The sequence below is a fragment of the Megascapheus bottae genome, chromosome 10 (genome assembly GCF_031878675.1).
Source record: "Megascapheus bottae isolate mThoBot1 chromosome 10, mThoBot2.hap1, whole genome shotgun sequence".
In the NCBI taxonomy this organism is placed as follows: domain Eukaryota; kingdom Metazoa; phylum Chordata; class Mammalia; order Rodentia; family Geomyidae; genus Megascapheus; species Megascapheus bottae.
Window position 1 is genome coordinate 57,758,037 of NC_143518.1, and position 17,800 is coordinate 57,775,836.

A 17,800-nucleotide genomic window follows, 5' to 3' on the forward strand; every position below is an offset into this window, starting at 1 on the left:
GGGTTAGCAGATGTGTGCTGAGTGGCAGGTTCATGGGAGCCAGGGGACCCTGCTGGAGCTGGGCTGGAGGCCTGCGCAGCTGCACTGGCCCAGAAGGCTCGTGGCTCCCTGAGGAGGCCAGGCAGCCCCATTCCCATTCCTGTCAGCTGCAACTGACAGAGCAGGAAGGAAGAAGGGGGAGTGGCTGGGGGAGCATTCCGCCTGGGGAATGGAGCCTCCTGGCCCCCTGGCTGCGATGAATCCGGGGGCTTCCTCCTCATCCCTCCCTTGCTCCTGGTCCCAACCCAGAACTCAGGAAATTACAAATGCCCCTCCTTGTCAGCCCTCATCATTGCCCCCTCCCGGCCCTGTCTCCCTCCATGAAAATGGGGGGCTGGGAGACACAGATCACCCTACGTAGCAGGTTATTCTCTCGACTCTGGGAAGACATGGCATGCTTTTTGAAAAATAGCCATTCTGGCTGGCATCTGAGGTTTACACCTGAAGCAGCTAAGGACTCACAGTCCTTCCATCTCAGCTACTCAGGAAGTTGAGACCTGGGGCTCACAATTCAAAGCCAGCCAAAACAAAAGTCTACAAGACTCTATCTCCTTTCTAATTAACTGGCAAAAGGCCAGCCTGGTCCATGGCTCAAGTGAGAGTACCACTGTGACACAAAAAACCAAGCAAGGATGCCCTCAGTTCAAACTGCAGTAGTGGTGCAAGCGCGCGCGTGCGCGCACACACACACACACACACACACACACACACACACACACAATGCAAGTGTGTTCTTATCTGTCCAGAGTAGTATATATTCAAACACAGCCTATTGATGAATTGTCAAAGCTCATCCTACAATGCCAAAGGCACTGCCTGGAGGAGTTTGTGATCTATGGGGCAACTCTGCTACCCCTCCTCCCCACTCAGCTCTGCCTGGTACCCCAGCTCACTGAGAGCTGCAGTGGAAGGTGGGGTAGGCATGTAGAGTCTGGAGGGATGGAAGAAGGAGGAGGTAGTGAGCTGAAGAAGAAAGAGAAAAGGCTCAGGAACCAGACCCCTCTGTGTCAGATACCACCTGACGTAGACAGGGGAGGGGACACTGCCCCTCCAGCTCTCACTACCAACCACGTCTCCTGGAAGACAGGAAGGCTTTCTTTGGAGACTTCTCATGGTATCCTGCTCCATGGCTGCTGGGTGGGCAGCACAGTCAGAAACAGAGCTCACTCCGGGCCCACTGAGGTACTGGGTGGATATCTTGAACTTAAAGAGACGTGAGATCTCTTATACACAGGGTGCAAAGGACCCACAGAGGGGTTCAGTGAAGTAGGAGGACAGTCATGGAACCATAGGGGGGTGCATTGGGGGAGTGCACATTGCTGCAGTGCTAGGCTAGGGTAGGTTGGGGGGTAATTAGTTAGCGCAGGGGTGGGATAGGATAGGGTGGGGTCAGATAGGGTGGAAAGTGGAAGTTTAGGGTAGGGGTATAGTAGGGTGGGGCAGGAAGTTGTGAGAGGCATGGGCATGTAATGTCTTGTAAGTTAAGGGTTGGCCTTTAGGACAATTGAGAGCCACTGAAGAATTACGTGGGAAGTGATGTGGTCACATGTGTTTTAAGACTCATCTGGCTGTCATGGGGGAGGAGAGGACAGATTAAGGCCAGTTCAGAATGGAAGTAGGGGAGAAAAGGCTGTGGCAGGCATTAGGGGATGGCAGCAAGTCACAGGGAGTAAGGGACGGGATCGTTCCAGAGCGGTCAGGGTCCAGGCAGGCCCTGGGACCTTACTTGATTGGAGGTGGAGGTGGGGGATGGAGATGACATCTTCAGCTGGGCACCAGCTATAATCCTAGCTACTCCATAAGGCTGAGATCTGAGGATTACCCTGTGAAGCCAACCAAAGCAGGCAAATAGAACTGGAGAGACTCTTATCTCCAATTAACTAGCAAAATGAGACAGAAGTGGAGGTGGTCTCAAGTGGCAGAGTGTCAGCCTTGGGCAGAAAAGGCTAAAGGAGGGAGACACATGGAGGCAGAGAAGAAGGGGGAGCAAATGCTGTCATTCTACTCCATGTGCATTATGTAAGAAGTGCACTATGTACCTGGAGGGTAGAGATGGGATGGAGAAAGACAGGAGAAAAGGAAGGGGTGACTTTCATCAAGGTGCTGACTTGTGGGATTGAAACGCCTTTGTACAACTACAAAAAGCAACAAAGCAAAATAAAAAGCTAAAAGAGAACTCAAGACCCTGTGTTCAAGCTCTAGTACCAGCGGGTGTGCATGAGCATGCATACACAGAGACTGGCTTCAGAGTTAGGGACGGAAACAAGAGGTGTGATTTCCTGGAACAGACAATGTGGAGCAGGAATAGGGATGCCAAGTCAGATGCTGGGCTTCTGTGAGGCAGCAGGTCACTGGGCCAACCTAGGCTGAGGGCAGACCAGCAGGCAGGTGATTCTAGAATCTGTAGGCAGATAGAAAACTGCTCTGCAGGCCGCGAGTTTGGCCTAGTGGTTAAAGTGCTTGCCTAGCATGCATGAAGACCCGGGTTCGATTCCTCGGTACCACATATAGAAAAAAGCCGGAAGTGGTGCTGAGGCTCAAGTGGTAGAGCTCTAGCCTTGAGAAAGTCCAAGGACAGTGCTCAGGCCCTGAGTTCAAGCCCCAGGACTGGTAAAAAAAAAAAAAAAAAGAAAAGAAAAGAAAACTGCTCTGGAGGAGTCTGCAGGGCAACTGGAATACAGAGACAAGGACTGAGCCCCCGACTATTTCTCCTTTCACAAGATGGATCAGGAGAGAAGAGCATGTGATGCTGATGGGAGCCTGGCCTGGGGCAGGGACAAGCAAGAGAGTGAGGGACACAGCATGGGGCAGAGGGTCCAGTGAGCTAGCAGATGGGGGGGGCACCTGAGCAGAAGGGCTCTCACCCTCCTGAGGGGACAGAAGAGCCACAGAGGTCGCACTAGGGGGGTGGGGGAGAATGGGAGGCAGCTGGCCTGGACCATGAAGGGGTAGAGGGAAAGGAGCAGGTGGCTGGCCATGGAGCAGAGCCAGGTAAGTGGACAGGGGTTCCTGCTACTGAGTGAAGACCTGATGTGGCCTGTCATGTGGGAATATCAAGAGAAAGTTCCACCCGCTTCCCTCCCTTCTGTCTGCCTTGCATCTTTCTCCCACTGGCAGTGGCTTGGCTCTGGGGAGAAAGAGAGGGGCTGCGGTCACTTCTGCCGAGGATTCTTTGTGCTCCCCACTTGCTAGGCAACACAGGCAGGGCACCCTGAAAACAGCTCCAGAGGAAGAACTCCTTTCTTCTAGCAGACATGGGAGTGGCAAGCCTGGGCCCACAGTGCCCTCCTCCTCAGGGAAGTCACTGGTCTGGGAGGGTAACTGGGGGCTGCTTCTGATGTAGCCCCAAGGACAACTCACCCCACATACGCTATGAGCCTCCAGTCCTGCCTGCTCTTCCAAGGGTCCCAAGGACCTCGAGAGCAGGGCTCCTTGGAGCTGTTTTAATTAGGGAAGGGCAGGGGAAGGAGCTGGCTCTAAGTCCCAAGACAGGTGTTGGGTCTGGCCAGAAGGAAGCCACTTTGGCAAATGTCCCCCGGATGGGGTCACATTCCAGAACAACTGATATTAGAGCCATCTGGTCAAAGTGGTCACAGAAGCTCATAAACAGATCGGCCTCTTCCCAAAGCATCTGCAGGCCTGGCCTGGGTCCTGGTGGTGGCAGCTCTCTGTGGATTCCCTCCGTGACCTGGAAGCATCCTGCCTGCTTTCTTCACCTATGCACTGGGTGGCCTTCCTGCTCTGGTATTCAAAGGTCCTGTGGTCTCCTGTAGGCAGTTCCACCCACGATGGCCTCTGTCATGGGTAGGGCAGGCACCAGGGGCCCGCTGCCTTCCCTGGCTACAATGTGGATTTCTATACTCTGTCAAGAGGCTGGGAGCCTCCTATGCACTAAAGGTTTGTAAATGGGTGGCAAAAAACTCAAGATACTCGGGGGTGGGCGGGGGGAGCCTACTTTTTCCCATGCCCTGAATGCTACAGATCTTGAGTATACCTGGTACAGAACCAGCTGAGCCTTCTCTCACCTCCTTTCTACGTTACTGTAAGCCTCAGTGGGCCAGGATCCTGGAAGGATGTTATGAACTACCATAAAATGTCAGGAGATAATGAAATGCTTCCTCCTGCACCTCCGCCCCGAGGAAAGGCAAGGAGACTGGGATCCTAAAGTCCCTTCACAAGAAAATGCTCCCTTCTCCAGACACATACCTCTGAACTCCCGGACCACTGGAAGTCATTCATAAAGTCTAACCTTTGTCTCTCCAACTGCACTCTTTCACCCCCAAAAGGTCATCTAGCATCTCTCTTTGTGCACACTTGACTTTAGCTGGTGGCTATTTTAGCCAAAACACCCCCCCCCAAAAAAAAACCCTTTATAAACTAACAGTACATCATATTCTCTTGGCACATCATGGCTTCTGCCTTAGGATATGAGATCCACTGTACATGGGGGGAGGGGAGGCAGGGTGTACTATCTGATATTCTCATCTCAAGCCATGAACTACTAAAAGGCAGGACACTTGTTTATCTCTGCATTACAATCACTCTGCAAATCTGGAAAGAATAATGGATTCCAGAATGGATGCATGGATGTATACATGATGCATGGATAGATAGACAGGTGGATAGACTGATGCATGCATGGAAGAATGGACATGTAGCTGTATAGACAAGTGGAGGCATGTATGCATACATAGACAGATGGATGGATGGTTATCCATGATGGGATTTCCTCTTCCCTCTGGAGTCTTCTAGAACCTAGGAGTAGGACTCTGCATTTGTGTCAGCTGCTCAGAAAGGGCTGGCTACCAACCCAGGTAGAGGAGAGAGGAGTAGAAATCTGCCTTCTACCAGCCTGGTAGGCCTTATCTCACCTCTTGGCTCTGCCTTGGGCTCACTTGTGTCTAAACCAAATCTGAACAACTAATTTTCAGTACCTCAAGAGCTTCTCTGCACATTCTCAGCTCCTGCTGAAGCTCTTCAGAATCAGGATTGGCCCAGTCAGAGAATTTCAGCCTGTGAATATGGCCAGCCTCACACACACAGGCCGAGAGAGACAAAAGCACTAAGGACACACAAGTCTGTGCTGCGGTAACCTGTGGGACCAAGGCACCATGGTGCTCCTGGGTGGCCTAGCTGGGGCCAAGCCTGTCCCTGGCCACCATTTATAGCTGCAAGAATGACTCCTGGATCCTCAGGCCCAGCCCGCCATGGTCACTCTCTAGTATTTCTCAGGAGCCAAATTACCCATGTGCAGAGCCTCATGGGCTGCAGGGGGCTACCCGCCTGCCCACCCGCCTGCCTCAGAACAGGCTCTGCCCCAGAGCATATAGTAATCAACTCCCGGAACCTTGGAAAGATCCAAATACAGTAGCATATAATCATGGATCCTGAAATAGCTGGGCCCGGGAGGCCGTCTGCCACCTCGTGCATCCCTGGGGACCCCTCCACTGGGCTCCAGGGCCCTCGTTGGCTAGCAGGACTCACCAGATCACCTGGGGTTGAGGTGAATCTTAGTGGGGGTCTCTATGGGAGAACAGTCTCATTGACGAACGGAGCCTTAGACCAGAAAGTCCCAGACCTCAGGCCTTGTTGCCCTTTCCTGCCAGCTCTGGGCTCCTTCTCTGCAAGATTACAGGAGGCACAGCAGGGGGCTGTGCTCAGGGCACAGGGCTCTTAAGCTCCCTCACCACCCAGGTTCTTTTCTCCTGACTCAACCTCAGGCCCCCTCCCTGGAGGCATGCTTCTACAGAATTAAGGCTTACTTTCTCTCTCCCTTCTTATCCAAGGGGGCTGAGTGGTGACTCCCAAAATAATACAATATGTCTAACTCCCAGAACTCTAAATGCCACCTTTTTTAGAAAGGGAGTGTTGCACATATCGTTATGATGGGACAAGAGTGCGTCACAATACCCAGCCTCTTCCATTGAGATGAAGTCTTGGGAATTTTTTGGTCTGGGCTAGCCGTGATCTTCTTGGGCTTCATGCTGATCCTCTTCACTTTTTTTTTTTTGCCAGTCCTAGGGCTTGAACTCAGGGCCTGAGTGCTGACCTTGAGCTTTCTCAAGGCTAGAGCTCTACCACTTGAGCCACAGCACCATTTCCAGCTTTTTTCTATGTATGTGGTAACAAGGAATCGAACCCAGGTTTTCGTGCATGCTAGGCAAGCACTCCACCACTAGGCCAAACTCCCAGCCTTCCTCTTCACTTTTGATTCTGGCTCTGCTTCAAGTGACTTCATTAACTCTCTACAGAATGGGGACAGTGACACCACTAGGGGTTACCAGAGGACCAAATGAGATGACAAGTTCACACATGCCAAGGCCATTTGAGTGTGGGCCATTTGCGTATGGACTCCTGTTCATCTTCTCTGAACATTAGTGTGGGGTGTGATTTTCCCTTAGAGGTGGCTTACAGGATGCAAGGAGCGCCCGTCCAGAAACTCCTCTCTTTGGCTTTCCCTGAGAACACCACCCTTCCCTGTCCTCATCAGACCCCTGGCATTAGACTGAATGGCTCACCCACTTTCTCCTGGAGATATAACTGCTTTCCCTCCTCATCCAACTTTGAAGCATTATCAAGAGGCTGAGAAGGTTCTCAGAGGATGCCCTCCATTGTACAGAGGGGGAAATGGAGGAACAAAGACAGTGAGTACCCAGGTCTTGAATAGGGCCAATAACTCTTATCAGGTGATTCTCATATTTCCACAGAATGACTGTCTCCTGGGACTCCTGCCTGTCAATCATCCCACTCAACCATCCTATCTTAGAGCTAAAGAGTCATAGGCTCAGAGAAGGGAAATAATTTGCCTCCTAGCTAGTTCATGGCAAAATCAAGATCTGTATCCCAGACTCTGGATCCTAAAGCATTGCAGATTTGGGGACATGCTAAAGGACAGAAAGGCACAGAACATGGCTCTTAGTCAGAGCTAACCCCAAATCCCAGCTCTGCTCTATTTGAGCAAGTTATTTAATTTCTCTGGGCATTAATTGTCTTATCTATAAAAAAAGGACATAATAGAAACAACAACTTTGCAGGGCTTTCAAGCTTGGTAAGCAAGCCCTGGTAGCTTATACTTAATCCCAGCTACTCAGGAGGTTGAGATCTGAGGATCGTGGCTCAAATCCAACCTGGACAGAAAAAATCCATGAGATTCTTATTTCCAATGTGGTTCAATTGGTAGCATACTAGCCTTGAGCAAAAAAAAGCCAAGGGAGAGTGAGAGGCCCTAGTTCATGCCCTAGTATTGGTACAGACACTCACATACACCTGTAAGGAATGTACTTAGCATATCAAGGGTACTAAGTAAGGGTACTGAGTGAGCCCCTAAGCTCCAGAGCCCTGTGCCTACCCACTAGATTCCCCCCCTCTCCTGCTCAGCGTGTTGTAGACAGGCTGGCTGCTGGATCCATGGAGGTTGTGGTGGTTCTAACTGGAGCTAATTTGGAGTCTGGCCACTGCTCTCAATTCATTTCCCCAGCTCCACACGGAGTAGCCGTCCTTTGTTAATTATGCCTTGCCTCCCTAGGGTGTCTGGGCCTGAGCTGTTTTTCTGTTTTCCCCCCTTTATTTTTGCCACTGTGCTTTTCTGACTCTGCTCCTGGGACAGCCAGCCAGAGCTGCCTGTCCCCTGCCCAGCCCAGTGCCCAGCTCCCTGTGAGCTGTGGTTCTGCTTTTCCATGTGCTCCTGCCTCCTCCCCCGCCCCCCACCCTGGCCCCGCCTCACCCCCAGCCAGTTTCTATTTTCCCCCAGGTTCCACTGGCTTCCGTGGTTTCTCTTGGCCCGAGCTCAGGCCTGGCATGACATGTCTGGTGTGGTCGCCCTCCCCTTCCCATGTCGGGTGGGAGAGGAAGCAAGTGCATGTGGGGTAGGCGGTATATGGAGCTGGGCTCTGCCAGCTCCAACCAAACAGCTTGTCCACCGTGTCTGACTCAGTATCTGGGGCCTGGGCCTGGAAAGCCAGGCCAGCTACTGTATCCCCTACCCCAGCCCAACCCCAATCCCCATACCTACTTCCTGTTGCCCTGGGTGGGGTTCTAGCTGGGTGAGGTAGGACCTCAGGGCTGAGTTGTCCAGAGTGTGTGCAGGGAACTGCCCTTCTGGAGAAAGAAGCAGCTAGCTTCCTCTAAGACAGGGCTGCCCCTGGCCTGACCCAAGAACAGCCCCCTCCCACCAGGGGAGCCCAGTCGGAGGTGGGTCCCTATTTGTCTCCCCTATTTGTCTCAACAGGAAGCCAGACATTTCCACCTGCCAATGCCCTGGCGAGTAGAGGGTACATGATTATGGGCATCAAAAAGAGGCACTGTGACAGAGATACCAGTAAAATCCAGAGGGTGTTAAGGGAATATTTTGAAAAGCTATACGTTCAATAAATTGGAAACCTTAGAAGAAATGGCTGGATTTCTCGATACTCATGACATGAAAATTGAACCAAGAAGATATAAACCATCTAAATGGCTATAACAAGCAGTAAGAATGAAGCCTAAGAGTCTTCCAACAAACAAGTCCAGGACTGAATGGTGAATGATACTAGACTTAAAGAACAACGAACACCAATAAATATTCCAAGTATTCCAAAAACAGAAAAGGAAAGGATGCTTCAAAACTCCTTCAAAGTCAGTATCACCCTGCTACCTTAGCTGGTAAAGGACATTCACATGGAAGGAAGGCAGAAAGGAGGGAAGGAAGGAAGGAAAGAGAAGGAGGGGAAGAGAGGAGGGGAAGGAAGAGTAGGGAAGGAAAAAAAGAAAAGAAAGAAGAGAGGAAAGGAGGAAAGGAGAGAGGAAGAAAGGGAAGAAAGAAAGAAAACTTAAGTTTGAACCCAGAAAGTCGGGCTCTTGAGAACTTGGGGTATGGCTTCCTTTTTCAAAAAAATTATATTTTGGGCCGGGAGTTTGGCCTAGTGGTAGAGTGCTTGCCTAGCATGCACGAAGACCTGGATTCAAATCCTTGGTACCACATTCATAGAAAAAAGCCAAAAGTGGTGCTGTGTCTCCAGTGGTAGAGCTGTAGCCTTGAAAAAGCCCAAGGACAGTGCTCAGGCCTTGTGTTCAAGTCCCAGGACTGGCAAAAAAATATATAATCATATTATCTTTAAGAATTTGTACAAAGGGCTGATTTCAACAAATCAGTGTGTAGGTGCAATGCATCTTGATCAATGCCACCCCTGGGGTATGGCTTCATGACATTTTCATAATACTGATGTCACCTCTCCCTCCTGCCCCTGCCTCTCCTTAGGACACTGTCATGCTTCCTTGGTTCATGAGCTGCTTCTCTGTCTCCCAGCTCCAGGCTGCTCCCTCACACTGCTGCTATCGTGTTGCTCTCCTGCTGAGAGCCATCCATACTGGCTGGCAGAGGTAAGCATGAAGTCCACACCCCTAATGAAGTCCCAGCCTACTTATTTGGCCTTATAACTTGCTCATCCAAGATCTTTCTCCATCACTTCCCTTCCCAGGTTTCTAACACATGCACCAGCGTGCGTGCGCACACACACACACACACACACCCACACACACACAGAGTCAGCCCCACTCCCTCCTGGCAAATTCTCTGGAGCAAATTCCCTGGATTCTTGCTCACCTCTGTGCCTCTACACCTGCTGTTCCCTCTGCCCCGCCTCTTCACATGATTGACACTTCCCAGTCCTTCAAGACCTAACCCAACTTTGGCAGCTCCAGTCAAGGGTCAGAAATACTTGTAAAATGAATGAATAAACTAGGGATCAGTTAGATGAACAATGTCACAACTCTATCACTGAACAGATCAGCTACACGCAGCCCGCTCCATGGAGCAAATCTCTCAAAGTGACACATGCATGCCATCTTCCTGACAACTCAGGGAGGTCAGTAAAGAAAATAATGACTTCACTGAAGCCAGAGAGGTTCAGAGCCGGGATGTGTGTCTGGGCAGCGAGGAATGGGCTGAGGACTGAGCTAACTATATACTTTTCCAAGTGAAAGGACTTCCCACTTTCCACAAAGTATAAGGCTGCTTCTGTCTAACCTCCAGGTCTAGACTGAAAGCAAGACTTTAGGAACCTTAAAAGGTATGATTCACAATTTAAAAAAAAAAAAGAAGCCCAAAAGACTTAACCTTAAAACAAGCATAAAGAAGTTTAGTGCGAGTCCAATTTTTTTCCTATGAAATCTTTGATGTTTTGAAGAAATGTCACATTCTCCTCCCCACACACATACCTCTTATTTTTGGCCTCTCCAACTCTTTGCCAGGGCCCTAAGCAAATGTTTAGTCTGCCCGCCAGTGGGGAGCAAGCACAGGCTTTCCTGGCCTTTCATCTCCTGACCTTGGCCTCCTGAGGTACCCTGGTTGCCTGGTCCTGTCTGGTGGGGAGCTAGAGGGAGGAAGAGGCTACTGGAGCCTGAGTCCTAGACATGCTAGGTTAGAGGGTAGAAAGATGAGAGGATGCCCGGGGCAGCGGACTCACACCTGTAATCCTAGCTACTCAGGAAGCTGAGATCTGAGGATTGCGGTGTGAAGCCAGTCCAGGCAGGAAAGTCCATGAGACTCTTATCTCCAATTAACTACAAAAAATTAAAAGCTGGAAGTGGAGCTATGGCTCAAGTACTAGAATGCCAGTCTTGAATAAAAAGCTAAGGGACAACATCCAGGCCCTGAGTTCAAGCCCCAGTACCAGCATGTGCATGCTCACACATATGTGCACATGTACACACACACACACACTCACACAGATGTGCACATGAGATGAGAGGAGGCAGTCTCTGCACTCAAGCAGACCCTGGGGTCCAGATCCAGAGCAGGAGGGCAGGGGATGGCGAGGGGAGCCCTTATGATGGAGGGTGGCAACTAGGTATCAGAGCCCCACTGCTAGACCACTTTGTTTATTGGCAGGTCATGCCCTGACTGTCCATTAACCATGGTGAGAGAAGCCATCTTTTCTTTCCTCCTTCCACTTGAGGAAGTCAAAACAGCTTAGGGTTGTCTGACTTTCTATATTCACACAGTGAGAATGGCCTGAGCAGGTGCCTCAGCAGTCCTGTCTATCACGTGCCTTAGTTTCCCCAGTGGCTAAATACTAGGCCCCAGTCTTGTTTTCCAATTTTGATTACTTCCAAATCATGTATTTACCCCTATTAGACATGACCTGCAAATTCAGTTGGGTTTTTCAGGCAGGTGCAAAACACCTGCCATGTCCCTGGCCTTGCATTGTGCAGTGGTCTAAATGAAACCCCACACAGGGCCCAGCAGAAGGCTTGGGCTGGGCTCTCTCACCCTTGAGCACCTGTTTGCATCTGCTGGAAGGCTTAGCACTCCTGCCCACCACCCCTGCTGGGCGAGCAAAGAACTACAAGGGACAGATGTGTGACTGCAGGATCACAGCCTTACACCCAAGGACATAAGTGGTGGGGGGGAGGGTCTGAGCCACCCTCCTCCCACAGTGCCTTGGAGCAAGAGCAGGCCAGGCAGGGAAAACAGCCCTTCATGGTGATTCTTTGGGGTACCCCAGGCTCCAGTGGCAGAATGCCAGCAGCCTCAGGGCTGCTGTCTGGTGGCCCTACCTGGCTCCCACACCCACAGGCCTCAGGAAGCAGGAGAGGTCTGCTTCCACACACACATACCCCGAGTGCACACGTACACACTGACAGCAGCAGACATCCCAAGAAAGCAAAGCCAGGAGCGGCGCTGGCTCAGTGAGCAGAGACGGGCCTGCAGGGGAAGGGGAAACCCAGGTAAGGCCTGGTAACTCACAGTGACTGCAGACTGGGCAGCTCCCACAGTGCTTGCGCAGGGATCCCTTCAAGCTGGTTGTTCTGCAGCATCCTGAAGGAGAAAGGGTGGTAAGGACTGGGGCTGGGTGAGGCTCCTCCTTTTCCCCACTTCCCTGAGACAGACCCCTTCATTTCACCCCAGCTCCAGAGCCCAGTGCCTCTCCTGCCTTGTTAATGGGGAAACTAGAGTCTATTAGGTACAATGGGGAGGGGCGGGAGAGCTGGAGGACACCCAGTGGGGAGAAGGTGTCTCAGCAAGGTTTTGAGACACATAGGAGGAAAGAAAGGAGAGAGAAGACAGAAGCAGTGAGAGCTCCCATCAGAACATGTGGGACTCACAGAAGCAGACAAGGTAATGTCGATTTTTATTTCCAAGCCTGTTTTCCTTCTATTCTGTCTAAAAGCAATAGTTTTCTTGGTGAGGAAGCCGCCCCAGAGAAACAGACTTTGGGAGGTCTTTGTCTACAGAAGCTCTTGCAACACCCCAGATCAGTGCAAAGCCCAGTCCCTCATACGCGCACAGAAACAAGTGGGCAGAGTCCACTCACTAGGCTGCCTGCCTGCTGGAGACAGGACCTCTGGAGTACCTCAGGGACCCAGACTAGCGCACCACATGGGGTGCCTCTCCGGAGGGTTCTGCTGGCTCCAGCAGGCTCCATGCATCAGAGATGTCCCCTGAGGTGGGGCCCGAGCAAGGTGCCTGACTCCAAGGATTTATGCTAGGTACAAAAGAGAAGGAGGCCCTTGGGCAGAAGTTGCCATCTGAATATTCTTTATCTTTATGCTCCAGATCCAGAAATGAGAAGGGAAGAGTGGAAGAACTCGAAAAATAGCCAGGAGGCAGGAAAAAAGGCCCTGCTGCCTGACCCAGGAGCCTGCCCTCCCTTCTCTCCCAGGCCACCACAATCAGTTGGCCCAGAGAGGAGCCATTTACCTTTATAGGTTTGCCTCACTTTCTAGGAACGGGATGCCTGCTCTGTGCCAGGTTGCACTGCAGGGTCTACAATGACAGTGTTGTTAACCAAGAGCAGGAGGCTGAGGCTCAGAGAAGAGCACTTCCCAAGCCCCTCTCTAACAGGCTGAAGGACAAGAGGCTCCTTTTCTTTTCCCGTGCATGCATGTACACACATGCACACCAGCACCAGGGCTTGAACTCAGAGCCTTATGCTCTCACTTGGCTTTTTCACTCAAGGCTGGTATTCTACTACTTGATCTATAGTCTTCATTTCCGGCTTTTTGCTAATTAATTCTAGATAAAATGTCTATGGACTTTATAGTCTCGGAGACCTTTGAGCCATGATCCTCAGATCTCAGCCTCCCAAGTTGCAGGATTATAGGTGTGAGCCACCAGCAACTAGCTTAAGTGGCTCATTTTCTGCTAAGTAACAGCAGCAGCTGACATGCCAGGCCCCACTTTTTGGACATGGCATGTTTTCACCCAAATTCATCCTTGCTGCAGGTCCACCAGGAGGAGTTATTATCCTTATTTGAGGTCACATGGAGGATGAGTGACAGGACCCAGGGTGTTCAGACATGCCACCATGACAACACACAGCATTTCTCACAATGGCAAAGGACAGAAAATCAATGCTGAGAGATGACAAGCTTGGTCATTGTCGATGCCTCCTGTGTGACTGCCCTGGTCAGTCTCCAAACCTGTTATCCCGCCCTGACCTCCTGGTACCAGCAGACAGGAATATTCCAAGTGTGCCCAGCAGAGGAGTCTGCTAGGTCTGCTGTGGGCCTGGGATAGAGGCAAAGCTGAAAGGGAGGATGAAGGCAGACTCAGGGGAAGGGGATGGGATTGGGAGGCTCCTGGCCAAGGGATTAGGGAAAGGCAGCACAGGTGAGGGGCATGCTACAAGAGGGCAGAGCCCAGGGGCTCCCAGCCCCTATCTGCATAATCCATGATCCTCAAGATCTCTCAGCCTCCTGGTCCATTCAGTCCAGGCTCCACATAGAATAACACCAGAGGGATTTTTTTCCAATGCCAACACTGCACTTGGCAAGTAGAATCTAAGCCTGCACCTTCTGCATGCGGCCTCTGAATCCAGAAGCTTGACTCTGCACCTGCTGCTTTGTCCTCCTTTGTCTTCCTTTGTCCACCTTTGCAATGGTGCCCATGTGCAAATGCTGACAGTCCCAGGGCTTCAGTTTCCCTATGTGTGAGGTAGTGATAATGAGACCCAGGTCATACTCTGGTCACTTGAACCAAACAACACAAGATCTGTCAGTCACTTAGAGAAGAGCCTTACATATAGGGGAAGGTAAAAGCAGCCTGGCTGATATCATTAAATATGGTTATTACTGTCTGCTCTGAATTCTCCTACTGACTGTTTGGCTTGAATAAATTACTTCCTCTCTCTGGCCCTCAGTTCCCTCATCTTTCAAAGGAAAAAGCTTGCAAAAGATACATAAAACGTCTCTCAAGCCAGGCATTGATGGCTCACACCTATATCCTAGCTGCTCAGGAAGCTGAGATTGGAGGACTGCAATTCAAAGCCAGCCAGGGCAGGAAAGCCCATGACTCTTATCTCCAAGTAACCACCAGGAAACTGGAAGTGGAGCTGTGGCTCAGGTGGTATAGCACTAGAGCATTAAGAGGCTCAAGGGCAGTAGCCAAGCCCCGACTTAAAGTCATACAACCAGCAACAAAAACAAACAAACAAAAAGTCTCTCATAGCATCCAGTGAGTCAATCTAGAATAATCATACATGGAGAAGTAACATGCCAGCCGGTGGAAATGACCTCCTCAGTCAACTGCCCTCCTGGAATTGAGCCCTGGCCCGTGGTGGGGTAGGGGGGATTCTGAGAGCTCCTTGGGGACCTGGCACAGCCATGCACAGGGTAGAATATCAGAGAACACATTGAAAGGGCGCTTGCTGACAATGACCTTTCAGTTAGCCACTTCCTTCTAAAGGGCAGTTCGCTCTGACCTCACTGAGCTGCCTCAGCAGGCTTAGAGCAAGGATAGAGGAGAAACGATGAGCAAATAGGGGCCAGTGGCTGCTCAGGCTCCTCACGGGGGCCCATCCTCCAGGGACCTGGAGTCTACATCTGATCACGGCAGAGGGGAGCCCCACCTCCAAGGATACCTCAATGCACTTCCATCTTTATCACCTCCTAATGCCCCCTATTTGATAGGGAAGATCTAGAATGATCTGCAGTGAGAATTATACACACATACTCCCCCAATACAAATCCTACAGGGCACTTAATTTTCCTTCCAGTATCCCTGGCTCCCAGAAAACTCATACCACACCAGACAACCTGGCCATCAGAAAGTCCTACCGTAAGTCACAACCCAGCAAGCTGGAGTTGAGCAAGGCCACTGGCTTTGACCCTAGCCTTCTTCTCTTGCTCTTCCAGCCTCATGCCCCAGCCCTCTTGCCTTTGTGGATGCCCAGTGGGTCCTAAGAATGGAAAGGCCATCTGAGGGGGCAGTATTTATTTATGATCCACAGTGGAGGCTGAGCAGTGAAGAGACTTCCCCTAGTTACAAAGCATGTCACAGGCAGAATGACAATCAGGATCCAAGTCTGCTCCAGGCTTGGTTTGGGCATACATTCCCTCCTGCTCCTATCGGCCCTCACTCTGCCTGGTGGACAGAGTGGCTCAAAACCAGCACTGAATCCAGCCCTGCTGACTACCTGGCAACCCAGTAAAATCTCAGGGAAGTGGGGGACACTCATTCTCAAGTTCCAGGAAGGGTTCTAGCGTGCAACCCTGTATCGATTGTAAATCTATCCTTGGCCCCCTCCCTGCTCATACATGCGTAGCCTGAACAAGGGGCATCTCTAAGTGCCACGGTTGGGAGGCCACAGTGAGGTGGCCCACAAGGGGTCTCCAGTGGCCTTTCTCTTAGATCTATGGGGGTGAGGAAGGCAGGTCCTGGAGGCCATCCAACCTCTACACCCACTGGTATGGTCCCTTAGAAGAGACTCAGGGAAGGACAACCCCCCCCCCATTTATTTTACCCTTTGCTTCTAGGAGGACATGAGGGAGAAAGGATGTCCCCCAGTTTCAGAGGACAAAAAGGACATCCCAGAAAAGGGTCCCAGACTGAGAGGAGGCAGGGAAAGCTATGGACTCCTGGATGAAAAGAGGCCTTGCTGATAAAGGGTTAGATTGCTTTTGTATTTTTTATCTTTCAAAAGTCTGAAAAACAAGCAGAGGAAGGACCTGCAATGAGGAAAGGGATCTGAGCCCATCCTCCACTTTCGTGGGACATTGTGCCCGGGCTGTTGTACACACTCTGGAGCCCTGGGGTGGGGGGAGAGGAGGAAGCAGAGGCATAGGGAGTCTGCCCACCACCCTCAAAAGAGGGGCAGTCTGCATCTGTCTGCAGACACCAAGGTCTCTGAGGGTGAGGCAAACCCAGGGGCCCGGGAAGAGTGAGGCCAGGGTGGGCTGGCTCTCCTCACTTCCACCTTCAGCTTCTCCAGTGCCCAGGCGCCACTGGTGGAAAGGGGGCGGGTGGCCTGCGGTTTCTCCTGGGCTTTGATTTATTGCCTAATGCAGGCAGAGAAGAAAGGAGGCTCATCCCTAAGCCGAAGTCTTAGGAACGGACGTAAGTCTCACATCTTCTGAAGCCCAGCAAACAGAACCCTGCTCTCTAATCCAGTGGCAGGTCTGAGCCTGCCACAGGGCACAGACATGCCACCAAGCTGGCTGCCTGCACAACGAGTCTAGTTCAGATATCTATCCCCCCTCCACCTTTGGGGGGGCAGCAGAGTTAATGGGGGTAGAGACAGGGGGTCAGGAATCAGAGGGGCAGAGAGAGACAGAGAAGAGAGAGCCAGGTCTGACAGGAAGGAGTACAAGGGTAACAAAGATGCCAAGGCTAGGGCTGAGAAGGGAAAAATAGGTCAAAGCAAAGAAAGTGGAAACACTACAGAAGCTGGAGAGCCATGTGGGAGAGGCAAATGGTGAGAGGGGGCAGAGACGGATGAAGTAGGAAATGGGGAACAGGCTTAGTTGTATACTGTGGACCAAGGAGGAAGGGCTATTGCTAGTACATGAGCAAGTTGGAGAAAAATAGAAAAAGATGTCGTTTTCTGGTTAATCCAGCCTCAAGCCAGGACACAGAATTAGATTTCAGCCCCTTCTTATCCCATCAGCCAGGTGGTCTTGTGTAGTCAACAGCCTGCTCAACAGTACAAAGACTTATAAGAATAGTCAGGGCTGAGTAGAAGAGCTAGGGGATGGCTCACACCTTTAGGGAAGCCCTGAAGTGCTCATTCCACTGCTCTAAGAGCTTCATTTTCTTCCCAAGTCAGTCTATGCATGGTACCCTCCTCCAGAAGCTCTCCATTCAACCTTCAGATTCTGGGCAGCCATCTCCCATCTCCCTCTACCCTCACCTACCGTAAGGATTTGGGAAGGGCAATCTCAGTCATGGACTGGGATGAAAGGAGATGGTGCCTTAGCTTTCCCTTCTCTAAAACGTACTGCTAGTTCAATGGTGAAAGGATACCAGCCTTGGCTTTCCTTTTGCTCTAAAGAACAAACAATAAAGGTAATGGGGACAAAAACATGAGAAGGGGTATCAATGTTTGTGAAGTCATGTACCTTCTACCTGGCGAATATAACTGTAACCCTTCTATTAATTACAATAAAGAAGAAGAAGGAGAAGAAGAAGAAGAAGGAGAAGGAGAAGAAGAAGAAGAAGAAGAAGAAGAAGAAGAAGAAGAAGAAGAAGAAGAAAAAGAACAATAAAGGCAGCTCGATGCTAGTGGTTCACAGCTACAATCCTAGCTACTCAGGAGGCAGAGATCTGAATATCACCATTCCGAAGCCTTATCTATAATTAACCAGCAAAAAGCTAGAGGACAGTTCTCAACATTGTACCTTGAAGGAAAACAGAGCAGACTGATACTTACAGGATTTTCAAGCTGTAAAGACCAGCAAATGCTTGTCCTGGGATGTGGGAGAGATGGTTCCCTGAGAGACGCCTGGAAAGCAGAGACAAAGGTCAGTGAGGCTGACATCAATGGAGGGGCCTCCACTGGTTTGT

The 17,800-nt window shown here is 50.9% G+C and overlaps 1 protein-coding gene across 2 annotated transcripts in view; it reads right to left on the bottom strand.

Annotated features, from left to right (window-relative positions):
* Nucleotides 1-17,800, bottom strand: part of Lgr6 (leucine rich repeat containing G protein-coupled receptor 6) — a 115,607-nt gene that overhangs the window by 70,974 nt on the left and 26,833 nt on the right. The window contains exons 3-4 of one of the 2 annotated variants that reach the window (XM_090341423.1): nucleotides 17,667-17,738; nucleotides 11,765-11,836 (exon numbers count right to left, since the gene is read on the bottom strand). In XM_090341423.1, coding sequence (XP_090197549.1) covers nucleotides 11,765-11,836; nucleotides 17,667-17,738 — 144 coding nt within the window. Of the gene's footprint in view, nucleotides 1-11,764; nucleotides 11,837-17,666; nucleotides 17,739-17,800 lie in introns of those variants that run through there. The other variant, XM_090341422.1, reaches the window with a different exon arrangement.